At 35.7% G+C, this 27748-nt stretch overlaps 1 protein-coding gene across 6 annotated transcripts in view; it reads right to left on the reverse strand.

Annotated features, from left to right (window-relative positions):
• C3H8orf34 (chromosome 3 C8orf34 homolog) overlaps positions 1–27748 on the reverse strand; it is a 429407-nt gene that overhangs the window by 79039 nt on the left and 322620 nt on the right. For all 6 annotated transcript variants that reach the window (XM_057498011.1, XM_057498012.1, XM_057498010.1 and 3 more), the window contains exon 10: positions 18291–18367. In XM_057498011.1, the coding sequence (XP_057353994.1) occupies positions 18291–18367 (77 nt within the window). The remainder of the gene's footprint in view (positions 1–18290; positions 18368–27748) is intronic.

Raw genomic sequence — 27748 nt, forward strand, 5'->3', positions numbered from 1 at the left:
TGGAGGACCAACAGAGTTTCTGCACCTATGCTGGGTGTTAGGGAATTATTTTTTTTTCCAGTTCTGCCTGAATGTCTATTTTCTTGAGATTGTTTGTGCATGGACACAACAGTCAGAGAGCAACTGCAACATGAAGCAACACAGTGTTTTCCATCAGAAAACAGAAAAATAATACATTTTTAATTTCAGAGACCCATTTAGTCCTTTGTCTGCATTACTATGCTGTGGGGTAAAAATAAATAAAACCAGTTTCTAATCTCAGGGGTTAGGCTCTTATAGACTGAGATAGACAGATTCATAACATTCCTTAAAGAAGCATAGCACGTGAGACTAAGATGGGCATTAGAATGCAGCAACTTTTGGAGCACAAAAGAAAGACACAAGGGGAGTCAGGAAAGGATCTGGAAGGTGTAACACTAGTAAAAGATAGAGGTTTTTCCAGTGATTAAGAAGTGAAAAGGAGGCTAAGACAGTTTTCCATGAAGCATAATATAGACTGTTGAACTATGAAAGCTTGAAGCTAGTATCTGTGGTTCCAAGGGTGGCAAGTCATTCACAGTGGCTGGAGGGGCAGGATACAAGGTGGAGAGATGATTATTGAGGCTCATAAATGCCATACTAACAACTGTTTGAATGTTATCCTACTAGAAACAGTAATACCATCAGATTTTTATTTTAGAAAAATCTCTTTAGGTTTTGAGAAGATGCATTAATGGAGTATAAGACTGAAGGCATAAAGATAGTTTTCAAAATAGCTTGGGTAAGAGATGTTGAAATTTTGAATTGAGGTAAAAAGGAAGGTAAGTTTAAGGATTTCAGCCTTAACTTTTTAAGACTGAAATACAATAGGACATCCAGTGGATAGGTTCTGTGCTGGTGTTTTTCTTCTTCTTCTTCCTGGTAGTGGTGGCATTTTGGTTCCAAAAGACAGAACTGAACTTAAAGCCAACAGAAGTCATGGGTGTTAATTACATTACTGAGAGACTATTCAAGAAAAGAAGAGAAAACAGAGAGACACAACTTAGGGATAGCAGAGGAGGACTGAGAAAGATGGTCAGAAGCAAGATAATCAGAAAGTATGATGTCTCAGAAAACGAAAGAAGCAGGAGCTTCAAGAATAAAAAAGTAGAAGTCAACTACATCAATTTCCATAAAAAGATTAAATTTAAAATAGACTGATAGTATTTCATTGGATTTGGATATGAAGAAATAAATATTCACTTTATAGTGGATTAAAGAACTCATGAGTGGGAAGGAAGCCGGGTCTCTTCAGGGTTTTGAGGTAAAGGGTATGAGAGGGACAGGGGCTAATTGAAGCATGAAATAATTAAAATATTTGTTTGCTAATGGGAGATGTTTGAGAATGTCCATATACTGTAGGGAAGCAAGAGAGGATGGTTCAAGGAACAGAAGAACGAGAAGGGATGTTTTTAGGAAAGAAAGAAAGGATTTTCTCAAGAGCAACCCTGAATAGGAAATTCAAGCCTCTTCCCCTCTGAGACTGGATGAAAATGTAGGACACCTATACATGAGTAAAGGTTTATGGGATGTTAAGAGGCTTCACACTTGGCAGAACTAAGGTTTGTTTATTTGTTTGGTTTTGTTGCTGGTTTTGCTGTCTTGAGAAGGAGGGAGTTAGGAAGGTACTCTGTGATTGTCAACATTAAGATATTTTTACCAATAATATAATAAAGTAAAAAATAGAATTTCTGTCATGAGTCATATTCATCTCAGGATATTCACAGTACCCATCACAGTGCCAGGAGAAGGAGATGCTCAATTAATGCTTGTTGGATTAAACTGAAGGAGGAGAAATCACTCCAAGAATATTGGGGTGTTTTTTATTCATTAGCCACCTTTTCCAAAGGCTTATCATCCTAAATAGAATATAAGGGTACACTTCAAACATAGTAACTATTTTAACTTCACTTAAAGCCACAGCTTTTCTGCTGGAGGACCTCTCAGATTGTTGGAGCCTGTTACTCAGGCTGAAATGAAGATTGTAAAGGAAGGTTTGGGAAAAAGAGAATGGAAGCTGACTAAGGACAGATGAATGGACTGTCACAGTGAATGGAGAAATAAAATTGGAGGGCATTACTCTTGCATTGCAACAATCTCCATAATTATGTGATTTCTTCTTGTAGTGCCCATCAACCTATGGATAGAAATGTAGCATAAACAGGTTGGAAGGATCCAAGGCTGGACATTAGGGCAAAAGAAGGCTAAATGGGCAAGGCATTGGTGTGGTGCACCCCTGAGCTCTCAGCTAGATAGGGAAGCAATAAGGAGGTGATGTTAAGTTCTTAGGGAAGTCAAAGAAAGGGACTAAAGTTATGAGAAAATGGAAAGGAGGGTATTTTTAGTAGACACTGGAGTTTGAGTCCAGAGATAAAGCAGAACGAGGTCTGAAAAGGTCCAGGGTGTGGCCATAGGTATCAGAAATGTTGGTTGGAAGCTATATAGGATGTAAAGAAATTTTGAGGGTAGCATGTTGAATAGGTGGTCTATGCCAAGTGTCCTGAGGAATGTGAGAGTTAAATTAACATTGTGCTAGATGATAGGAACCACAGAGGAAGAAAAATTTTATTTCAGAGTTGAAAATGAATAGTCACTAAGTTGCAATGGAGAACTAGGATAAACACAATATTGCTTCTTACAACTGGTATGAGAAAACAGTAAGTATTTGAATAAAAGGGCAAGCGATGAAGAAATTTCTGAGTGAGTAAAGATCTTTCTCAACTTACAGTGGAGTTATGTCTTGACAAACCCATCATAAATTGAAAATATCATTAAGTCAAAAATACATTTAATACACCTAATCTACCAAACATCATAGTTTTAAACTGGCCTAATTTAAAAGTTCTCAAAACACTTACATTAGCCTTCAATTGGGCCACATCATTTGACACAGAGCCTATTTTACAAAAAAGTCTCAAATATCTCAAGTGATTTATTGAATGGGTACAGGACAGATCTATCAGTGGTTCAGCCTCCTGACTGCATGGTTGACTGGGAGCTGGCTTCCCCTGTCCAGCACCGCAAGGCAGCATCATACCACATATCACTAGCCCAGGAGAAGATCACAGCTTGAAATTCAAAGTATGGTTTCTACTGAATGCATATCACTTTTGCACCATGGTAAAGTCGATAAATCTTAAGTTGAACCATTTTAAGCAGGGAACCATCTGTATTAGCTCTCCACTAAGGACAGAAAATGCAGGCAACAAAGAGGTTGAAAACATGAGGTATTTTATTTTTTATAGGATAAGAGTTCAAAAGAAGACTGTTTTAAGGGGACTCTAATTTAAGAACTTAGCAAGCCTCTTTTAATAGGAAGGACATGTCTTGGAGGTACTAAGATATCTGGTTCCAGTGTCAATCTGAGCACAACTCCATTACCTGTAATTATCCTGACATAATAACCACTATGATAATACCACATCATAATCAAACATCTGATTAGGAGGTACTATTATTTAGATAAGAGGAGAAATGTCAAAGAAATTAAAGGCCACAAAATGGAAATTATTCAGTACATCATTTTACAACCTTCATTTCAGCCTGAGCACCAGGCTCCAACAATCTGAGAGGTCCTCCAGCAGAAAAGCTGTGGCTTTAAGTGAAGTTAAAATAGTTACTATGTTTGAAGTGTAACCTTATATTCTATTTAGGATGACAGGCCTTTGGAAAAGGTGGCTAATGAATAAAAACACCCCAATATTCTAGGAGTGATTTCTTCTCCTTCAGTTCAATCCAACAAGCATTAATTGAGCATCTCCTTCTCCTGGCACTGTGCTGGGTACTGTGAATATCCCGAGATGAATATGACTCATGACAGAAATTCTATTTTCTACTTTATTATATTATTGGTAAAAATATCTTAATGTTGACAATCACAGAGTACATATCATGGACAACTCCGGACTCCTATCAAACTCCAGTAAAATAATTTGGTTGATGATTTTGCAAGCTACACTGCCATCTATTTGCTAAAATTTTAAAGCACATTCAGAACAAGCCTAAAGCAATTCTAGTTCTTTGTGGTTTGGGGCAACTTATTCTCTTAGCTTCCTTAAACATCTTTAAAATGAGGATAACAGCAATACCTATTTGCAGGATAGTTAGAAAAATGTAAGAACATTTTTAAACTGAAATGCACATATAAATGTTAATTATTGATTTCCGAAACTCAGCTACAACCATGTGCAAAACGTTTGCCTTGCTAGTCTCTTTTACTGTGTGAAAACACATCAAAAGTTGACTATTTGACATTTGCACAACATGACTGAGAAAAGACTGAAAACAACAGATAAAATGAGTATTATGCTTGAATTTGCAATATACAAAAGATCATTTAGTAAGTTTCTTTGCTTTCCTTTTATGTCAATAGCTTTATGAAAAAGTCACTAGTTTAAGAAATGGAGACCATTCGTCTTCTGATGTCTTACAGGAAAGCAGTCGAGAGTGGAATAAGGTTTTCCCTGTTATAGAGGTGCTGTTGAGTTGAAGGTCATGAACTAACTCCATTCTCCAGAATCAGCCTCCCAGGACAGATTTGAATAATTAAGTAGTCTCACAAAAAGAGAAGTGGAAATTTAGTATTTGGCAAATTTGGATGAGGAGTAATATAGTTAAAATTTAATGTCCATTACAAGTGAAAGTGATATGCTTGGCTAGGGTCAGTCCCAGATTATAAAATATTTCCTTAGGAATTTCTAACAATTTTCATTTATTCATGACTTATTGCATTTATGAGATTTTATTTCTTTTCTCACCCTCAAGTTGAGGAGTAATTTAAAAATGCAGTCAAATACTTATTAAATCTATAAGGTCTGAATTTTATTGGACATACTTGCAAACAATTTTAAGAATAAGAAATTTTAACTGTAGCCTCCTGTATCTAATTGTATCAGTCTGAAAAAAGTTTAATATTCTTTTGTTAATGTAATTATTTTTATTTGTTACTTGACCAAACCGAATATGATTTCTAGGACCTTAAAGGCATGCAAGATCTCTAACGTAAATTTTCTTGTGAAGATATAATTTTTGTAATTCTCTCAATCCTGAGCCCTAAATGTGTTTGGTGAAAAAGACGAAACATTTACATGATGCAAAAGGAACAGAGTGCTATATGTTAATGTAAGTGGTCTTTAAGAAAATAGAGGACATACTCAAATTTATGAATAATCTGAACAGTAATTTTCAACTTTGTCTATAGCAGGACAATTTTTATTTTCAAACCAATCTTACACCTTAAGACAGGTAACACAGAACTGCTCAGGTTGAAGTGGAGTAGGACCTGAAGTGGCGCCCCCCTGAGGTGGAAGTGCACGCTCCGCGCCCTCCAATCGCAGGAGGAAAAGCAATGACTTGAATCCCCAGCAGCGCCACAGAGTGAGCAACTGCGGCTCTGAAGTATGACAAACCTGGGTTCTCTCTTAGTTTGTTCAGGCTTCTTAAATAAAATATCATAGATTGGGTGACTAAAGAACAACAGAAATTTCTCACAGTTCTAGAGGCTGTGGCAAGTCAATGATCCTGGCGCCTGCACATTCTGTGTGTTGTCCCGTTTGGCCCCCTTCCTGGTTCGCTGTGGGCTGTGTTGTTGTGTCCTCCGTTGGCAAAAGGGGCAAGGGAACTCTCTGGACTCTCTTTTATAAGGGCCTTAATTGCTTTATGAAGGCTCTATCTTTGTGACCTAATCACCTCCCAAAGGCTCTGCCTCCAAACACCATCATATGAGGAATTAGAGGAATAGGTCTCAACCTATGAATTCTGAGGGGACACAAACATTCAATCTATATCAGTTCCAACTGCACCTCTAGTTGTTTACTTAACTTCCTTAGACTTAGTTTCTTAATCTAAAAGTGAAGATAAACAAATTACTTTACAGTGTGATCATACAATTTTGAATAAGTTCACTCTTGTAAGTAAACCTAAAGCATTTCACAGGGTTACAGGCAGGGTCCCTGCTCTAGAGGGGAATCTAGTCTGAGAGTTGCCAGTCATTCTCAACACATTTCCCCTTGCACACATCTATCAATAGCAACAGCAGGGAATCTCAAGCAGGAAGGCCTGGCACCCTAAATGGCTTGTCCTCCACTTTTGTGACAAGCTGACTCTCTTGCTATTGAAATGCAAATACTTTCCTGATAAAAAGCATCAGTGCAACCTAAAAAGGAAATGACAAAGTTCCAGAAATTCAAATTTAAGTAAAATAAACACCGGCATCTGATTCATGGTTCTTAAGAAATACAAATAATTTTTATAGTTGTGACATCCCAGAGAGATATTACTTAAATATTATTCAGCTTCTCTTTTTCTCAAGAAGCTTGTATTTATTTCTTAACCAAAATGTCACAATATACTTAACAAAATAACTAAAAGTTAAGATAACAATTCTGTTTCTAATTTATAAGGTTCTTGTGAATATTGAAGCTTTGTTTCAGAAACTCTGTAAAAATCACTAGGTGAAATGCTTTTTATATAAGCAAACTAAATCACTTGTGAAACTGATGAGTAGGTTCCTATATTCTGGCAAATGACGATATACCAAGCTTCTTTCCAAAGATCAAAATGCTAAACTTATATTTAAACAAAATCATACAAGAAGTCAGTTTTCAGGGTGTGATAAAGAGCAGCTAGTTACTGTATGAAAGTTAAATTCTTTGATTTTGTAAATGAAGAATGAAAGGGAGGATTTTACTTGTATTAAAACATTTAAAGCTACAATAACTAAAACAAAAATAGTACACAAATCAATGGAGGTGAACTCTCCAGTGCCCAGATAGTAGGTTGGTTTTGTGAGCTGACCCTGGATTTGAGCCACTTGGGGTAAGTGCATTCCTGGCTCCTTGGCTTAGAATTTGAGGGACCCAATGCAAGTTATCCTATCTCCCTAAATCTCAGTGCCCTCATCTATAAGTTAGGTAATGATTGAGAACTGTTGGCAAAGAATAAGAGATAATGTCTGTAAAGTACCTGACAAAAATTAATATTAAATAAACATTAGTTTTGACATTATTATACCTAATAAATTAAGATGGAAAGAAAAAATTCACACTAAAAGAATGTTCTCAAAATTCTCAAAAGAATGGGTTCTCAAAAACAAATGACAGTGACAAAATTTATTTGAGAATATATTAAGTTAATTCCTTGACTCAAATAACCACCAAATAAACTCAAAATTAGTGAATAATTTAAGGGGAAAATGTAAATAACTTTTAGGTAAATATTTATCTAAATATTGGGAAGGTAAAGCTCTGCCTAAAAGGAATGAAAGAGTTTAGAAAAGGAAATGTATAGTTTCAAAATAATTTTTAAAAATCATAAGCCACATTAAAAGGCCAAAGAAAATTACTAAAAGTATTTACCACAAATAGAAAATGGAACAAGTAATTGTTTTTGATGCATAATGAATACTAACAAGTCAATAGAAAAAAAATACCCCAAAAGAAATATGGCTGATGGCAAAGAAAAAAACAACTCATAAAAAAACAGAAATACATGAGTCTAATAAATATACATAAAAATTGTTCATTAATTTAATTAATTATTTGATTGTTCACAATCAAAGAAATTTACTTGTAAATAAAGGAACTCAACTTGAAGGAGAAAAGTATTCCATTTTACAGTATGATCCATTAATTTTGTGAATTTTTTGTTCATTTCTGCATTTCGAGGATACTTAATGCTGGAAAGGATTTGGGAAATTCCTGGTCAAAGTGGCACCTGGACTTTTTCGAGCATGTATCAAGAACTTTAAAATGGTTCATACTCTTTGACCCTTAGGAATCCAGCCTGAGGAAAACACTGAGACACTAATGATGATTTTGTGCATGGTTTGTCTCCAAAGTAGTACTTCTAAGGTCAAAATCTCAGAAGCAACCTACACCAGGTTTCCCAGGCCTTTTCATATCAAAACAAACATAGAAAAAAATATTTGTACAACATGCAGCAGGGCCTGGAATAGACTGTTTACACCAGAACAGGACCCCAAACAGTTTCCGGGAGGCTTGGAATGCCTGATCCCAACACATCTGTAATCAATTTATGACCATCATTAGTCTGGGACAAGCTAGTTGTGAACACACAACTTAAAAATCTAATTCAAATACAACAACTCTGTATTATGGTTTGACACTACAAGTTTTTAAAAACTTTAAAAAGATAGGAGGATATTTGGTCTAACAGATACTAAAACAGGTAAGGCTATAATAATATGCAAGCATTAAAATGAGGTTTACAGATGATTTTATGTGAGGCTACAGTTATTATGTTATGTAAAGTGAGGCAGAATATAAAGTTGCTTATGGACTATAGTCCACAATTTGAATTAGGATATGACATATTTACAGATACACATGCATAAAAATACTGTAAAAATAAAACAAAATGTGGAAATTCATCTTTCTGTGTTATGATTCTTGGTTTTTAAGTTATATTCTTCACTGAATTTTCCAAAAATTTTACAATAAATACTATTATACTTATAACAAAAATATTTTTAATTGAAATTTTGAAAACTGTAACAGAAATAATAGGAAGTTACACCAAACTATATTTTTAAATGTTTTACAAGTCTAATATTGATAATGAAATATATATTTTATTAACATTTGGAAATCTCTTTTAAAATCTATGATGCATGGAAAAGAGGAAAAGAGAATTCAGTATCTTAAAAAGGGATGGTTATTCAATATAATGCAACTTTGCTAACATAGTTCCTACAAAAAATTTTTTCCCAATGTTCTTTTAATATACAACATGTTAGTCAACATAATAGCAGGAACATAATATTTTTCCAGTTGGAGTCAGTACATACCTGAGACTCAGACTTTATATGTGACCACTTCTTATAATAGGCAAATAAAATATCATTGTTAAATGAATATGGTTGAGGGAGAAAGGAAGCCCACAAGTGTTTAAGTTTCAGTAGGAAAGCACATTGTGTCCAATCATTTTTATGTAATCTATAGTTTTCATAGCTGAAGAAGTTGAACATGTAAAGGAAAACCTTTTCTTTGTAGGGATCTTAATGATTTTCCTGCCCACTAAGTGACTGAATACAGGCATACTTCAAAGAGAAGCCGGTTTGCTTCCAGACTATTGCAATAAAGAGCATATGATTTTTTTTGGTGTCCCAGTCAATGAAAAAGTTAGGTTTACACATACTGTAGTCTATTAAGAATGTGATAGCATTACGTCTAAAAAAGTGATATCCATACCTTAACTAAAAAATTTTAAAAATGCTAACCATCATCTAAGCTTTCAGTAAATCATAATAATTTTGCTGGTTGAGGGTCTTGCCTCAATCTTGTGGCTGCTGACTGATCAGGGCGGTGGCTGCTGAAGGTTGGAATGGCTGTGGCAGTTCCTTACAATAAGACAGCATGAAGTTTGCCACATTGATTGATGCTTCCTTTCACAAATTTCTCTGTACCATGCAATGCTATTTAATAGCATTTTACCTACAGCAGAAGTTCTTTCAAAATTGGAGTCAGTTCTCTCAAACCCTGCCACTGCTTTAACAACTAAGTTTATGTTATAATCTAAATCCTTTGTTGTATTTCAACAGTCTTAACAGCCACTTCACCAGGTGTAGATTCCATTTCAAGAAAGCATTTTCATTGCTCATCCATAAAAAGCAATGCCTCATCTGTCCAAGTTGTACCATGAGATTGCAGCAACTCAGTCACACCTCCAGGCTCCACTTCTAATTCCAGTTTTCTTTCTATTTCCATCACATCTACAGTTACTTCCTCCATAAAATACTGAACCCCTCAAAGTCATCCATGAGGGTTGGAATCAACTTCTTCTAAATTTCTGTTAATGTTGATATTTTGATCTCTTCCCATGAATTGTAAATGTTCTCAATGGCATCTAGAATGAGAAATCCTTTGCAGAAGGTTTTGAATTGATTTTTCTCAGATCCATCAGAAGAGTAACTATCTATGGCAACTAGTGCCTTACAAAATGTATTTCTTCAAAAATAAGATGAAAGTTGAAATGACTCTAGTCCATGGGCTCCAGGATGGATGTGTGAACAGGCATGAGCAACAGCATTACTCTCACTGTACACCTTCATCAGGGCACTTGAGTGGCCAAGTGCACTGGCAATGAGCAGTAGCATTTTTAAAGAAATCCTTTTTTCCAAGTGGTAGGTTCCAACAGTGGCTTAAAATATTCAGTAAACCATATTATAAATAGATGTTCTGTCATGCAGGCTTTGTTTTCCATTTAGAGAGCACAGAGAGAGTAGATTTAACATAGTTCTTAAGAGCACTAGGATTTTCCTAATGGTAAATGAGCATTGGCTTAACTTGAAGTCACTGGCTGCATCAGCCCCTAACCAGAGAAGCAGCCTGCTTTTGAAGATTTGAAACCAGGAATTGTTTTCTCCTCTTTCGCTTTGGAAGTCACAGATGTCCTTATCCTCCAATAGAAGGCTATTTTTTTTTTTTATCTAGATTGAAAATCTGTTGTTCAGTGTAGCCAACTTTATTAATGATCTTAGTTAAATCTTCCGGATAACTTGCAGTAGCTTCTCCAACCGCACTTGCTGCTTCCCTTTACACTTTGATCTTTTGAACAATGGCTTCTTTCCTCAGACCTCCTGGTTCCTCTTTTAGCTTCAAATGTTTCTTCTTCAGCTTCATCAGCTCTCTTAGCCTTCACAGAATTGAAGAGATTTAGAGTTTTGCTCCAGATTAGGCTTTGGTTTAAGGGAATATTGTGATTGCTTTGATCTTCTATCCAGACCACTGAGACTTCCTCCATCTAATCAGTAAGACTGTTTCCCTTTCTTATTATCAGTGTGTTCACTGGGGTAGCAGTCTTAATTCCCTTCAAGAACTTTTCCTTTACATTTACAACTTGGTTAACTTTGGCACAAGAGGCCTAGCTCTCAGCCTTCCGCAGCTTCCAGCATGCCATCCTCACTAAGGTTAATCATTTCTATCTTTTGATTTACAGTGAGAGATATGTGACTGTTCCTTTATCCTGAACCCTTACAGGTCATTGTAGGATTATTAATTGGCCTGATTTTAATATTGTTGTGTCTCAGGGACACATATAACATTTATTGATTAAGTTCACCATCTTGTACGAGTGTGGTTCATAGCACCACAAACAATTACAATAGTAACGCCAATGGTCATTATAATAAATAAGATAATAATAAGAAAGCTCGAAATATTGCGAAAAGTACCAAATTATGACACAAAGTGATCAAATGACACCGAATAGCCACACACCTTTACTTTGTAAAAAGTGTAATATCTGCAAAGTGCAGTAAAGCTAAGTTCAATAAATCAAGGTATGCCTGTATTAACTTAATGTGTTTCACATACAAAAAGGCCGTTCCAGCACATACCTTGCATAGCTCATAATCAGAGTACATATAGGGTTTTTACCTCACTACATAAACATAACTCATCTTGCTTTTCTTCCTCTTCAGTCTATTTATATGCCAATCAAATGAAATTTGTTCTAGCAATCATCTTAATAAAGCATTAGCAATAATGTCAAAATACTAAAAACGTCAAAATACATTTCTCTTTTGCCCATCATATAAATAAGAACTAATAGACTCATCATTAGTTGGAATCTCAGGACACTAACAGCATGCTGTCATATATCCTCTTGGATATTATTTGCTTAGAAATCAATTGTTCTTGTTCTACACCAATGCATATTAGGCCACTCTTTCTCCTAATTATCTTAGCAATAAAATGCAGAATTTAACTGATCCCAAGAAATAATTTCATTATTTTTACTAATGGGGAATCAGTGAAATTATGTAAGGAGACTGATTAATTACAAAAGCTACAATCAATGGTTTAACATTTATTATGTCATACTTTATCATCTTAGGCCATTTTTTTTCTGATGCAGTATTACATTTAGAAGTTATATTTTAAAAATTCATAGAAGTTTGAAAAAATTATATTTGCATCCTCAATGTGTTAGAAATCAACAAATCTAAAATGTCAAAGGGAAAAAAAAAATACCAACAGATTCCAAAATCAGTTAGATAACTTGCACACTATAGTACTTAGCTTTAAGTAGTTTTATTGTAATCCCATATCTATGAGTGATAAAAGGTAAGCAAAATTCCACAAGTGAAAGGAAAAAGAAATAGTAAAAACCTTCAGGGTTGAGCAAAATTTGTACTAATTGCTCTTCTTTAGCAGACAATTCATTGCTACATAGCTGCCAGCACTTGGTCAATACTATCTTTCAAGAGACAAATCCACGATAATTTATAACTTCTGTTTGGCAAGATGATAATGAACATTAATTTCTTTTTCATTTTGCAAGAGTACAGTTGGAATATGTTTAGTCTTAATTTCATAAATGCTAGTTGTGTGTCTATTTTTCCACACTAGATACATACTGCAAGGAAAAACTGCAACTTGTTCATTAATCTATTCATTCAACATTGCTTCCATTATTAAGTTATTTAAATCAATTTACATAAAATTGTAAATGCTCTAAAATATGTCCAACAATTTACTTATCATAAAATTATACTTGGGTATGAAAAAGAATTTGGATGTTTTATTGGATACATTTAAAATGTCAAGTTGTAAGGATGATGAATCAGACAAAATTTTTATGAGGGGAGGGTTGTGTGTAGGATGGAACAATATTGTTAGAAAAGAAGTAGAATGCAGGGGAATCACAATTCATAGTTAATGAAATAGTCTAAAGGTCCACTAAAAGTTCATAGCCATATTTTATACTGGAAAGCTATAGGTACAATTCTTTTTGTGCTATTGTCAAGATAAGTGATACTTTCATAATTTTGTATCTTTTAAGTGTATAGGTCTTTTTTGACATGCCTTAGAGAAAAGAGGTAAAGATCTGGGAAAGAAGAAATGGAATGAAAGGAGTAAATCTCCAACAGAAACACACACTATTTGGCTTGAAAGTAGTACGCGGGTTTCAGAGTAGAGGAATAAAGGGCATTTGTGCAATCTGCATATTGTAAAAAGTCATATGATTTCATCAGATTGCAAAATTTCCCTTAAATTTCAGCAATCAGTGCTCATTGTGTGTAATGGAATTTCTCTTTTAACATAATTCTCAAAAGCACCCGGATACCCTGTTATAAGAGAATTCACTGTACTAATTAACAGTGAACTGGGGATAGAAACACAGGTAGACCTATGCACTTCACTGGCTGCAGAAAATTTTTTAAGAATTAACAAAAAAATTCACTTCTTTCCAATAAAAAGGAACTCATGTGGGAACTGTCAAAACTCTTTTCTCAATTTGAAGTTCAGTCATATGTGTTACTGAAAATATGCACATAAATGTTTATCTTTATGTTTTCATATTATAGTTGGTATCAAAAGCATGTTATATTTGCATCTAACCCAAATGTATTCTTTTAACGTTCATGTTCATGGAATCTTGGGAAAATGTGGTATGTGTGGGAAATTCCAACTTCAGACAATCAGATCCACCCTTAATACCTGTAAGAGGAAGTAGAAAGCATGGGTGAAGAGTGTAAAAAGAAAGCCATCCGCTTGTGGGACCACCAATAAACAAAATGCTTTGTTAATTTACTAATCAACAAAGCACAATATTAGTCAAGCTTAAAAGTAATCAAAATTTACCTCTAATACAGCTAAGTAGACTCCATATTAAGATGATTCTGGAATCACCTGAGCTTCACTTTTGGATCAAGTTTGTCTGAGGAATTATTTCTGAGACATGTATTATCTTCCATTTCACTTTCCTTCTAATTTTAAGATCCCCTTCCTGTCATGTTGCCCTGGTTTCTCCGACTCCTCCAGTTGCTAAGGACCCAAGCAAGAGTAGTCTTTCATGCTCCAAACCTACTGATTCCTCCCTCTCATAAAATTCTACCTGTTTTATGATTCAGTCCCTCAAACTTCTACTTTTTCACTACCTAACCAATCTAATGAATAATTCTATCTTTGATATTGACTACTGATAATGGCCAATTTTTATCCTTTCTATATTACATGTGCTATTTGACAGTGGTCTTCGTGCCTTAATAATTATATGGGCCCTACAAGTTCTGGGAAAAAGAGTTTGGGCACTGGGAAATATGACTGAGTTCTGCCCTACCTATGTGACCCGGGACAAATTCCCAGACCTTTTGGAAGCTCGGTATGCTCATCTACAATTTAGAGTACAGATTTTTAAAGAATGGCTGTCAGATAAGTCATGGAACTTGCAAAATTCAGAGACAGTTGATGTTAAGTATGTGAAAATGCTTAACTATTATAAAGTTCTATACAAATATGTGATAGCATTATTATAACTACTATCATCCTAGTAAGTTTTACATATCTCCTCAAATAGGTAAAACTCTTCATAAGGAAAATGTATTAAAAAATACAACTTATATTTTAGTAATTCCTAGAAATTTTAGAAAATCTTTCACTTTCTTTTAATTTTTCTTCTACTTTAAGAAATGATGACCAGTTACATAAGTCTTATGGGAGTCAGCTTGATAAGGAAAATAACATTTTCAACATGGCCAATAGGGCTAACAGGAGAATCTCAGCCCCCCTACTTAGGACCCTTCCGGGTTCTTATTCCGCCCTGCTTGCCGCGCATGCCAAAATGCCACATGTACAGAAGTAGAAAAGTATAAATTGTTCGCCCTGCCTGTGCTCAGAGCTCAGACCTTTGGAGATCACTTTCCTCTGAGCCCGCCAGTGTGAAGTAAACCTCCCGCCTTCCAAGATCTCTGAGTGCCGCTTGGTTCTTCCGTGGGTGATCAGTCCAGGTTCCGTAACAAGCTTATGATGTGGTGGTCAGTATTGGTCAATCAATAAAATGAATAAAAGATTTACAAAGGAGAACAAAAAATGTCAGTAAGATACTGAATGTTAAATGTCTTTCTTAATTATCTTTTTCTCTTCCCATTATGCTCATGTATTTGTTTAGTATTTTCAAAACAAAATATAATTTTGGGGACTAAGACAGCTATAGGAATTGTGGAATTAAAAAATTATCAATATTAAGTCTTCACGGATTACTGATCTAAAAAAATTTATGTACTGTATTATTAACTAAAAAGTCATAATCAACATCTGCTGATTGGTCTTTTCTTCCTAAGATTTCCTTCCTGTTGGTGCATTTTGATAAATAGATTTATCTGACAAACCCAGTTTTTATCTTCACAAATGTAGATGTGCTAACAGACCTTCCAAAACACAGGAGGTGGTGGGAAGGAAAATCCCGAAAGAATGACTTGCTTATTTGGGGGAGTATAAAAATGTAAATCTAACTGTTAAACACAGATTAAACCACTGGGGAAAAAAGTTTCCAAGAGTCTGTTACCCACTTATTAATATCCAATACCCAACATGAAAAGTTAGCAAATAGAGACAACATGTGTTGAAACTACTATAAATGGTTTTCAACATTTGTGGCATGTTTATATTTTTGCAGGATGTGACTCAAAATGTACTTTGAAGTATTTTGCATTTCTTACAGTAATAAAGAAAAATGCTCTGTTTTGTTCCAATTCCCTGTTAATATTTAGATGAAACCACAATTTCCTTTTTAATTTTCCAAAAATACATCCTAAGAAATATTTAGGGAAATTGCATCTAAAACATCATTTATCTGACAATTTAAGAAAAAATCCATGTTTTCTTTATAATAAAAATTGCCACCACTTAGAAATTATAATAAGGGTTCTGAAATTAATTTATCCATGTATTACTTATATTCCACATATTTCCAAAATGAATTAAGTGGATAATTTGACATTAAACAGAATTGTAGAATGTTTAAGAATTCAAAAAATCTAATGAATGATAAATGAAAACAAAATTAGCTTAGAGAACATTTTTACATTAGGAAAACACTGTGTGAATGCTGTGAAAAAAAAAGCAAAAAATTTCTAAAGGTCAGTTTGAAATCACTCAAAAGAAGTTAGTCAAGAAAAGTAAATTTCTTTTTTTTCTGCCTTTGGGCGATTAGGTATTATTATGTAAGCCAAATACTATGGAGAGGATATATCTTGACTTTAGAAAGTGACTAGAAAAAGAATCTAATGGCATCCTTTTAGATATGAGGGAAATATATTGTCTTTTTTTAATCATTCACAGATGATTTAAAAAATGTGCAGGAAGTGATAAATGATCACAACCTGAATGATTTTTTTCATCATGAGATTATGAAAGCATACAGAAGTTAATGTCAGAAATTTCCTTTTAAAAAAGTTATTATAACCCCAGATTATAATCCAAAAATGACATTTGTATCAAGTGCATACCCCATTATATCCTCTGATGTGGGAACATTATTTTGAACCCTGGGTTTGGTTGTGGCATAACCCACACTTCACAGGGAACTTGGCAAATGAGACTATCATCAGAGAAAGCATCAGAGGTACTGAAGTCTTGGAAAACTACACAGTGTAGGAATTGGTTGAAAAAAGTCTCAGATGAGACAGGCCAATAGCTACTAATATCTGGAGATCAATTAAGAGGAAGGATCGGACTCAGACTTTACCCCAGGAGTTGAAGTAAGACCAACAGGTAGTTACAAGTGTTTATAAGGAATATAAGAAAATGTCTAACAAAGAGGAAGAAACTTTATGAAAGAAATAGGAGAGCACTAGAAATATAAAGAGTGTGCATGAGAAGGGCATTGACTTGGTGCTCAACTCCTGATCTCAACCCTCTTTTAGCCTTGGGAACTTGGTCTAGTTACTACAATTCTCTGGTCTTCTGTTTCCTTATCTATAAAATGGATATCCATATATTGGAGAAAGAGGGACAGCAGCTCAGAATCCTGAGGTAAGGGAGGGGAAAGTCGGAACCAGACGGCCACCATGCTCTTTCTAAGGTTCTAACATTTTATAACAAGAACATGATATTTTTCTTCTCATGGTAAGAAATAATTGCTAGATGATGTCATTCATTCAACATATATGTACTGTTGCCTATTAAGTATAAGCACTCTACTAGGGAAATAGATATGAAAAAAAACAAAGCACAAAAATTCTAGCCCTCATAGACCTTATATGATGTGGAAGGAGAGAGACAATAAAACAAATACATTATTTGGTGTAGTAGAAGATAATAAGTACCTATATTAAAAAAATGAAGAGAAATTCAAATTTTTAAATAGGGTTAAGTAAGCTTTAATGAAAAAGTGACAGATGAACAGATAAATTAATTCCATCAGTAATTTTTAAGTTAATCTTATTATGACATCCATTAGAAAATACAGTGCCCTCAAATAAATCCAGTGAACCAAATAATGTTCCAAATAATTTAATCTCATCAGAGAGCGTTATGGGCTGAATTGTGACCCCCCAAAATTCACATGTTGAAGTCTTAACCTCCAGTACCTCAGAAAGTGACTATATTTGGAGATAAGTTTAAAGAACTAATTAAGTTAATGAGATCATTTAGGATGGATCCTAATCCAACATGACTGGTGTTCATATTAAAAGAGGAGATTAGAATACAGCCATGTATAGATGATGATGTGAAGACATGAGGAAAAGATGGCTGTCTACAGGCCAAGGAGGGAGGCTTCAGATGAAACTAAACAACTAATCAGATGAAATGAACCATGAGACAAATTTCTGTTGTTTAAGCCACCTAAGCAGCCCTAGTAAGCTAATACAGAGAAGCTTGTAGTACACAAACCCAGGCTAAGTATTCAGTTTGGGATAGTTCAAGATGGCACAGTCATTTTTATACCAAGTAAGATTCTTTTACAAACTTTATATCAGAATTTACATGTATATTTCAGTTTCTCTGTGTTTATTCTTTTAACATTAGATTGCACTGATAATCTTAAACCTAATAGTTTTCTCCCAATATACTCTAATGAAGAAACACAGTTTAACAAAAATACTACAAGGACTTCATAACAAATAATATCATGCTTAAATTATATGTAAATTTTCAGGATAACATTTGTTTTTTTATCATGATATGTATAAACTTACTGAAGTTTAACATGGTGGCTCATAATCTTTTAGAATGTTCATGTGCATAAGCAAGCAGTTATTAGCACCAGAACTTAAAAACTGCTCCATTCAAATCTTCTTCACCGATAGCTGAAAAGTGCTTAGTGAAACTTTGCTGCATACCTATTATCCTGATGGCCACATACTAACACAAGCACTATGCACGACTATTTGGAATGCACTGAATGCACACTGTAAAACATTCTTCAAAGAATATTGTTTCATATTCCTTTCAGTTCCCTCCAGATTTTCCTATTAGTGATTTACATCAGTTTTAGAGATTAAAAAGCAAATGAATTATACTTACAGGTCCTGTTAATTTAGATGCTTTCTCAAATTCTTCACCCTCTTCCATTAATGCTTCTTCAGTTCCAGGTAACGAATCTATTTTTACAAGAAGAATGAATAAATTATAGTGACATATAGCTTACTAATTCTCTGGTATATAAACCTACTATGAGAAGGATATTAAAATGACTGAACTGGTTGTTGAGAAGTCATAGTGTCTAGAAGTCATAATAGAGTGTAGAATGTTATTTATTTAGGTTAAAGAAAATGTATGAAAATGTTAATTATTCTAATTTAGAAGGGCACTTTGAAGTCAGGAATGTTCTGGAGCTCCAGTTATTTTAGGCAGAGCAATCCTTTTGGCATATTATTGGAATTTTAGAATTTATATTCAAAGTTCTTTTTCTGTCTTGTAATTTTATATTTGTTTGTTTTATCCAACAACTCTCTCTTTTTTTATACCAGTTTGTGTTCTCCCTTTTCAGTGGGATAGAAAATTCTGAAAAGTCTAGAGAAAGGTGCATATTATTAAATGGTGATAGGTTTTCCATTTTAATGTATCAAGCAAGAAGTTGTAATTACTTCGCTGAATGGATTGAGGAGTGGGGAGTAAGGACTTTCAAATATGTGAATAAAATGATGGCAACCCTTTCCATACATCTACGGAGTTAAATTAATTATAACAATAAGGATTTCTATGGGTTATAAAGAATTTTGCAATAAGGATAGATACATGGAGCACCTAGAAGTAGTCTGTTTTAACACCTTCTTTTCAATTAAAAAAATCAGTTAAGAGAAAGTTATTTTAAGCCACTGGAAACTTTTTGAATTGATTTCTTCTATTTATTAATATTTGAAGGAGCCATTTGGATCCTCAACAAAGACTTTCCTTCAGATTCACATACATACAGAGATAGACTTCTCTGTTACTTAAAATGTGTACTCTGGGAAGAACATGAGAGCATTACCTCCTTCAAACCCTTAATGGCACCCAAGACCAGGGAGACAATAATATGAGAATGTCTTATTCTATATTATTTTGCAAGTTATTTCACATATAGAAGATGAACACACACCCACTTGTGTGTTTGCTGATATTTTTGAAGTTAGAAATGCTTACTATAAGGACTTTTCAAGCTCCTCTCAGGGAGTAGTTAGTAGTTTTAAAGAGGTATTGTCATTCTGCTTGATTTTTTTATGCATGTATTAATCATTCATCCATTTATTTGTGTATTTGTATATTTATTTATTCAACAAATACTATATGCCAGGCCCTCAACTAGGTGTTTCCAAAACAAGTTGAGATAATTTTCTATGACTCTCTCTTGGAATTTGCTTGAATACCTTTACAGCATTATTTTTTCAGGGAACATTTATAAAAGGAAGGTACTTGTAACTTTATTGTTTTACATTCTGTTCTGTTCTCGTTCTGGTTGAATCTTCTGGATCAACCATACCCAGTGAGATCTACAATATAGTAAGGTTCACTCAGTTCAGTATAGAGGGACAACAGTGAAGTACTACTTGCAAATTTACATACTTGACCACATTAGAAATTAAGTTGAAAGGGCCCTTCTAATTAGTCCAAATCCAGTCATAGAATATCAATCTAACAAACTAGTAGGGACAACAGACATCATGTAAATAAAACCTTGGTATTTAATGTTCAGAGGGGCATATTCCATTTTTTTAAGTGTTCTCAGTGCACTGCTTATTAACAACAATCAGTCAGTACATATGTGTAAGCTATTTTGTTCTGTCTACTGCAGAGCAATTTATTTTATAAATATAAATGATTTTCACATTACAAGCAATGAGCTTATTTTAATCACAGGGTGTGAGAATGAGTCTCTTAATTTGTTAAATGTTAGAGAACTTATCTTGTCTCCTCATTTTAGAGAATAAAGTGAAGCATAGAAAGGTAAAGTCATTTTGTCAAAATCCAAAGGTATCTGGGAGTTCTTGAACTAGAAACTTAGCCTCTGTGGTTGATTGGACACGCTGGTAGAGACTCAGAAATCTGTAGTTTATCACATGTTTACTTTCATTTAACATTTTTCATATCAAAGAAATATTTACGTTCTGAGCCAAACTCAATGTAGATGCATGTTTGACATAAAAACCACATTAGAGAACCAAGATGGCAGCGTGGGTAGAGCAGCAGAAATCTCTTCCCAAAACCACATATATTTTTGAAAATACAACAAATACAACTCTCCCTAAAAGAGAGACCAGAAAACACAGGATAACAGCCAGACTACATCCACACCTGCGAGAACCCAGCACCTGGCAAAGGGGGTAAAACACAAGCCCCAGCCCAGCAGGACCCAAGCGCCCCAAACCCCAGCTCCTGGCAGGAGGAGAGGAGTCGGAGCGGGGAGGGAGAGGGAGCCCAGGACTGCTAAAACACCCATCCCTAGCCACCTGCACCAGAGTACAGACACAGTGTGTGCGTGGGGTGCTGGAAAATAGGGAAACAGGACAGTAAGACCTGTGAGCAGGTCCCCACAGCCGGTGCCCCAGGGTCAAAGAAAAGCGAGTGCTTTTTGAAAGTCTTAAAGGGACAGGGAACTCACAGCTGGACAGAAGCATTCTGGGACACTTAGCCCAGAAGATGGGAATCCTGGGGAACTCTGGGCACCCTAACCCCCTGTGCAGAAGGGCGGCTCAGAGTCCCCTTATAGAGATAAACAGCCTCCCGGCCGTTTCCCCTCCAATGTGGCTCCGCCATATCGGAGCAGACTCCCGAGGCAGGCCACGCCCACAGCAACTGTGGAGCTAATATCCATAGCAGCCGGGCAAGAATCAGAAGCCCCATCTGTGTGCAGCTGCCCAGCACAAGCCACTAGAGGTCGCTGTTCTCCCAGGACAGGAAGGCCATAAACCAACAAGAAGGGATGTTCTCCCAGCCATCACTCGCCCTAGCTCCACAAACTATCTCTATCGCCATGAAGGGCAGAATATGAGACAGACCAAAATAACAGAGTCAACACCTGAAAAGGAGATAGACCTAACCAGTCATCTTCAAAAAGAATTCAAAATAAAAATCATAAACATGCTGATGGAGCTGCAGAGAAATATACAAGAGCTAAGGGATGACTTCCAGAGGGAGATTACAGAAGTAAAACAATCTCTGGAAGGATTTATAAGCAGAATGGATAAGATGCAAGAGGTCATTGATGGAATAGAAACCAGAGAACAGGAACGCATAGAAGCTGATGCAGAGAGAGATAAAAGGATCTCCAGGAATGAAACAATATTAAGAGAACTGTGTGACCAATCCAAAAGGAACAATATCTGCATTATAGGGGTACCAGAGGAAGAAGAGAGAGAAAAGGGGATAGAAAGTGTCTTTGAAGAAATAATTGCTGAGAACTTCCCCAAACTGGGGGAGGAAATAGTTGCTCAGACTATGGAAGTACACAGAACTCCCAACAGAAGGGAACCAAAGAGGACAACACCAAGACATATAATAATTAAAATGGCAAAGATCAAGGACAAGGACAGAGTATTAAAGGCAGCCAGAGAGAGGAAAAAGGTCACCTACAAAGGAAAACCCATCAGGCTATCATCAGACTTCTCAACAAAAACCTTACAGGTGAGAAGAGAATGGCATGATATATTTAATGCAATGAAACAGAAGGGCTTTGAACCAAGGATACTGTATCCAGCATGAGGACCATTTCAATATGAAGGAGGGATTAAACAATTCCCAGACAAGCAAAAGTTGAGAGAATTTGCCTCCCACAAACCACCTCTTCAGAGTATTTTACAGGGACTGCTCTACATGGGAGCACTCCTAAAAAGAGCACAGAAAAAAACACCCAACATTTGAAGAATGGAGGAGGAGGAATAAAAAAGGAGAGAAATAATCATCAGACTGCATTTATAATAGCTCAATAAGCAAGTTAAGTTAGAGTAAGGTAGTAAAGAAGCTAACCTTGAACCTTTGGTAACTACGAATCTAAAGCCTGCAATGGGAATAAGTACATATCTTTCAATAATCACCCTAAATGTAAATGGACTGAATGCACCAATCAAAAGACACAGAGTAATAGAATGGATAAAAAAGCAAGACCCTTCTCTATGCTGCTTACAAGAGACTCACCTCAAACCCAAAGATATGCACAGACTAAAAGCCAAGGGATGGAAAAAGATATTTCATGCAAACAATAGGGAGAAAAAAGCAGGTGTTGCAATACTAGTATCAGACAAAATAGACTTCAAAACAAAGAAACTAACAAGAGATAAAGAAGGACACTACATAATGATAAAGGGCTCAGTCCAACAAGAGGATATAACCATTATAAACATATATGCACCCAATACAGGAGCACCAGCATATGTGAAACAAACACTAACAGAATTAAAGGAGGAAATAGAATGCAATGTATTCATTTTGGGAGACTTTAACACACCACTCACTCCAAAGGACAGATCCACCAGACAGAAAATAAGTAAGGACACAGAGGCACTGAACAACACACTAGAACAGATGGACCTAATAGACATCTATAGAACTCTATATCCAAAAGCAACAGGATACACATTCGTCTCAAGGGCACATGGAACATTCTCCAGAATAGACCACATACTAGGCCACAAAAAGAGCCTCAGTAAATTCCAAAAGATTGAAATCCTACCAACCAACTTTTCAGACTACAAAGGTATAAAACTAGAAATAAACTGTACAAAGAAAGCAAAAAGGCTCACAAACACATGAAGGCTTAATAACATGCTCCTAAATAGTCAATGGATCAACAACCAAATTAAAATGGAGATCCAGCAATATATGGAAACAAATAACAACAACAACACAAAGCCCCAACTTCTGTGGGACACAGCAAAAGCAGTCTTAAGAGGAAAGTATATAGCAATCCAGCCATATTTAAAGAAGGAAAAACAACCCCAAATGAATAGTCCAATGTCACAATTATCGAATTTGGAAAAAGAAGAACAAATGAGGCCTAAGGTCAGCAGAAGGAGGGACATAATAAAGATCAGAGAAGAAATAAATAAAATTGAGAAGAATAAAACAATAGCAAAAATCAATGAAACCAAGAGCTGGTTCTTCGAGGAAATAAACAAAATAGATAAACCTCTAGCCAGACTTATTAAGAGAAAAAGAGAGTCAACACACATCAACAGAATCAGAAATGAGAAAGGAAAAATCATGATGGACCCCACAGAAATACAAAGAATTATTAGAGAGTACTATGAAAACCTATATGCTAACAAGCTGGAAAACCTAGGAGAAACGGACAACTTCCTAAAAAGACTGACCCAGAAAGAAACAGAAAATCTAAACAGACCAATTATCAGCAACAAAATTGAAGCGGTAATCAAAAAATACCCAAGAACAAAACCCCCGGGCCAGATGGATTTACTTCAGAATTTTATCAGACATACAGAGAAGACATAACAGCCATTCTCCTTAAAGTTTTCCAAAAAATAGAAGAGGAGGGAATACTCCCAAACTCATTCTATGAAGCTAACATCACCCTAATACCAAAACCAGGCAAAGACCCCACCAAAAAAGAAAACTACAGACCAATATCCCTGATGAACATAGATGCAAAAATACTCAACAAAATATTAGCAAACCGAATTCAAAAATACATCAAAAGGATCATACACCATGACCAACTGGGATTCATCCCAGGGATGCAAGGATGGTACAACATTCGAAAATCCATCAACATCATCCACCACATCAACAAAAAGGAGGACAAAAACCATATAATCATCTCCATAGATGCTGAAAAAGCATTCGACAAAATTCAACATCCATTCATGATAAAAACTCTCAATAAAATGGGCATAGAGGGCAAGTACCTCAACATAATAAAGGCCATATATGATAAACCCACAGCTAACATCATACTGAACAGTGAGAGGCTGAAAGCTTTTCCTCTGAGATCGGGAACAAGACAGGGATGCCCACTCTCCCCACTGTTACTCAACATAGTATTAGAGGTCCTAGCCATGGCAATCAGACAAAACAAAGAAATACAAGGAATCCAGATTGGTAAAGAAGAAGTCAAACTGTCACTATTTGCAGATGACATGATACTGTACATAAATAACCCTAAAGACTCCACTCCAAAACTACTAGAATATCAGAATTCAGCAAAGTTGTAGGATACAAAATTAACACACATAAATCTGTGGCTTTCTTATACATCAAAAATGAACTAATAGAAAGAGAAATCAGGAAAACAATTCCATTCACAATAGCATCAAAAAGAATAAAATACCTAGGAATAAACCCAACCAAGGAAGTGAAAGACCTATACCCTGAAAACTACAAGACACTCTTAAGAGAAATTAAAGAGGTCACTAACAAATGGAAACTCATCCCATGCTCCTGGCTAGGAAGAATTAATATCATCAAAATGGCCATCCTGCCCAAAGCAATATACAGATTCGATGCAATCCCTATCAAATTACCACCAGCATTCTTCAAAGAACTGGAACAAACAGTTCAAAAATTCATATGGAAACACCAAAGACCCTGAATAGCCAAAGCAATCCTGAGAAGGAAGAATAAAGTCGGGGAGATCTCGCTCCCCAACTTCAAGCTCTACTACAAAGCCACAGTAATCAAGGCAATTTGGTATTGGCACAAGAACAGAGCCACAGACCAATGGAACAGAAAAGAGACTCCAAACATTAACCCAAACATAAATAGCCAATTAATATGCAATAAAGGAGCCATGGACATACAATGGGGAAATGACAGCCTCTTCAGCAGATGGTGCTGGCAAAACTGGACAGCTACATGTAAGAGAATGAAACTGGATCACTGTCTAACCCCATACACGAAAGTAAATTCAAAATGGATCAAAGATCTGAATGTAAGTCATGAAACTGTAAAACTCTTAGATAAAAACATAGGCAAAATCTCATGGACATAAACATGAGTGACTTCTTCAGGAACATATCTCCCCGGGCAAGGGAAACAAAAGCAAAAATGAGTAAGTGGGACTATATCAAGCTAAGAAGCTTCTATACAGCAAAGGACACCATCAATAGACAGAAAGGTATCCTACAATATGGGAGAATATATTCATAAATGACAGATCCAATAAAGGGTTGACATCCAAAATATAATAAGCGCTCACACACCTCAACAAACAAAAAGCAAATAATCCAATTAAAAAATGGGCAGCGGAGCTGAAAAGACAGTTCTCTAAAGAAGAAATTCAGATGGCAAACAGACACGTGAAAAGATGCTCCACATCGCTTGTCATCAGAGAAATGCAAATTAAAACCACAATGAGGTATCACCTCACACCAGTAAGGATGGCTACCATCCAAAAGACAAACAACAACAAATGTTGGCGATGTTGTGGAGAAAGGGGAACCCTCCTACACTGCTGGTGGGAATGTAAATTAGTTCAACCATTGTGGAAAGCAGTATGGAGGTTCCTCAAAATGCTCAAAATAGAAATACCATTTGACCCAGGAAATCCACTTCTAGGAATTTACCTTAAGAATGCAGCACTCCAGTTTGAAAAAGACAGATGCACCCCTATGTTTATCGCTGCACTATTTACGATAGCCAAGAAATGGAAGCAACCTAAATGTCCATCAGTAGATGAATGGATAAAGAAGATGTGGTACATATACACAATGGAATATTACTCAGCCATAAGAAAAAAACAGATCCTACCATATGCAACAACATGGATGGAGCTAGAGGGAATTGTGCTCAGTGAAATAGGCCAGTCAGAGAAAGACAAGTACCAAATGATTTCGCTCATATGTGGAGTATAAGAACAAAGGAAAACTGAAGGAACAAAACAGCAGCAGAATCACAGAACCCAAGAATGGACTAATAGTTACCAAAGGGAAAGGGACTGGGGAGGATGGTGGGAAGGGAGGGACAAGGGTGGGGAAAAAGAAAGGAGGCATTACGATTAGCATGTAGTGTGGGGGGACGCAGGGAGGGCTGTACAACACAGAGAAGACAAGTAGTGATTTTACAGCATCTTACTACGCTGATGGACAGTGACTGTGAAGGGGTATGTGGGGGGGACTGGGTGAAAGGGGGAACCTAGTAAACATAATGTTCTTCATGTAATTGTAGATCAATGATACCAAAATAAAAAAGAAATAAAAAAATAAACCACATTAGAACTTTTGAATAATGCCAATAATGTTCAGTTACTGGATATAGTGATTTGACTAGCTTAACTGGAAAGGAAGGTACTGAATCAGAAACTCATATTTTGGAATTTGCTGATTAGGTCATCTATTGACAGACCCTGATTTAAAATATTTGGACTTATTTTTCAGTTTTAGATGGTGTGAAGTGATACACATTCAGTGGAAACTCTACTTCAGATTTTGCATTTTGATCCTCCCCTGGGCTGGTGACAGGCAGTATGATACTCTCATGATGTTGGGCAGCAGCAGTGAGCTGTAGCTCCGGCAGCCATGTAATCCTGAGACTAAACAGCCAATACTTAGAACTGTCCTATACCCATTCAACCACTCTGTTCTTCATTTTCAGAATGTCATTCAATAAATTACATGAGATATTCAATACTTTATTATAAAATAGGCTTTTTTAAAAAATGATTTTGCCCAATTTTAGGCTATTGTAAGTGTTCTGAGCACATTTAAGGTAGACTAGGCTGAGCTATGATATATTATATGTTGGGTGTATTAAATGTACTTTTGACTTGCAATATTTTCAATGTATGATGGATTTACTGTGACATAACTCCATCATAAGTTAAGGAAGATCTGTACTAATATCTGAATGTGAAGAATGCAGGATATAACGATTTAAGAAAGGAGCTTAAAATTAATGAATACATCTTTCCCCAGTGGATGGAAGTAAGTCAACAACATAATCACTGAAGCATTGTTTAATTTCCCCCAAAATTGAAATCCTTATGATACTCAATTATTATATAATTGTAATTACTAAGGGATATATATCTGTAGATTAGTGGATAGGAGTGGTTTTGATAGAATTTTTTTAAATAATGGGCTAGTAGGGACTCTCTTGTCCCTTCCTGTCATGAGCCAGGAGCTTTCCTCTTACTTTAAATAAAAGCCTCTCACTTGCTCTCCTAAAAAAAAAATAAATAAATAATAACAATAATAATAGGCTAGTAGTTAAATAATACATGTTTTGTGTCTAGTTTTACATTGGGCATGATGAGGAACATGAGAAGACCTCCAGAAGCATGTAATTCAATTGATGTGAGAACAACAAACACACAGGAAATAATTCAAGAACAATTAGGGGCTGAAGAAAAAGAACCACGGTGTGGGCTGGACATCAAGGACACTTGATACTGACCACAGGATGTGAAGAGGCGAAGGGAGGAGGAAGAACTCACTGGGAGTCAGGGAAGAACGGCCAAGTAAAGGTGGACAGGCAAGAACACCAGTGAGGAGAAGCAGGCCTGATTGCTAAGTGAGTGTCAACAAATGGCCAGCCGGGGCCTCCGTGTTGTT

Source organism: Manis pentadactyla, chromosome 3, assembly GCF_030020395.1.
Source record: "Manis pentadactyla isolate mManPen7 chromosome 3, mManPen7.hap1, whole genome shotgun sequence".
In the NCBI taxonomy this organism is placed as follows: domain Eukaryota; kingdom Metazoa; phylum Chordata; class Mammalia; order Pholidota; family Manidae; genus Manis; species Manis pentadactyla.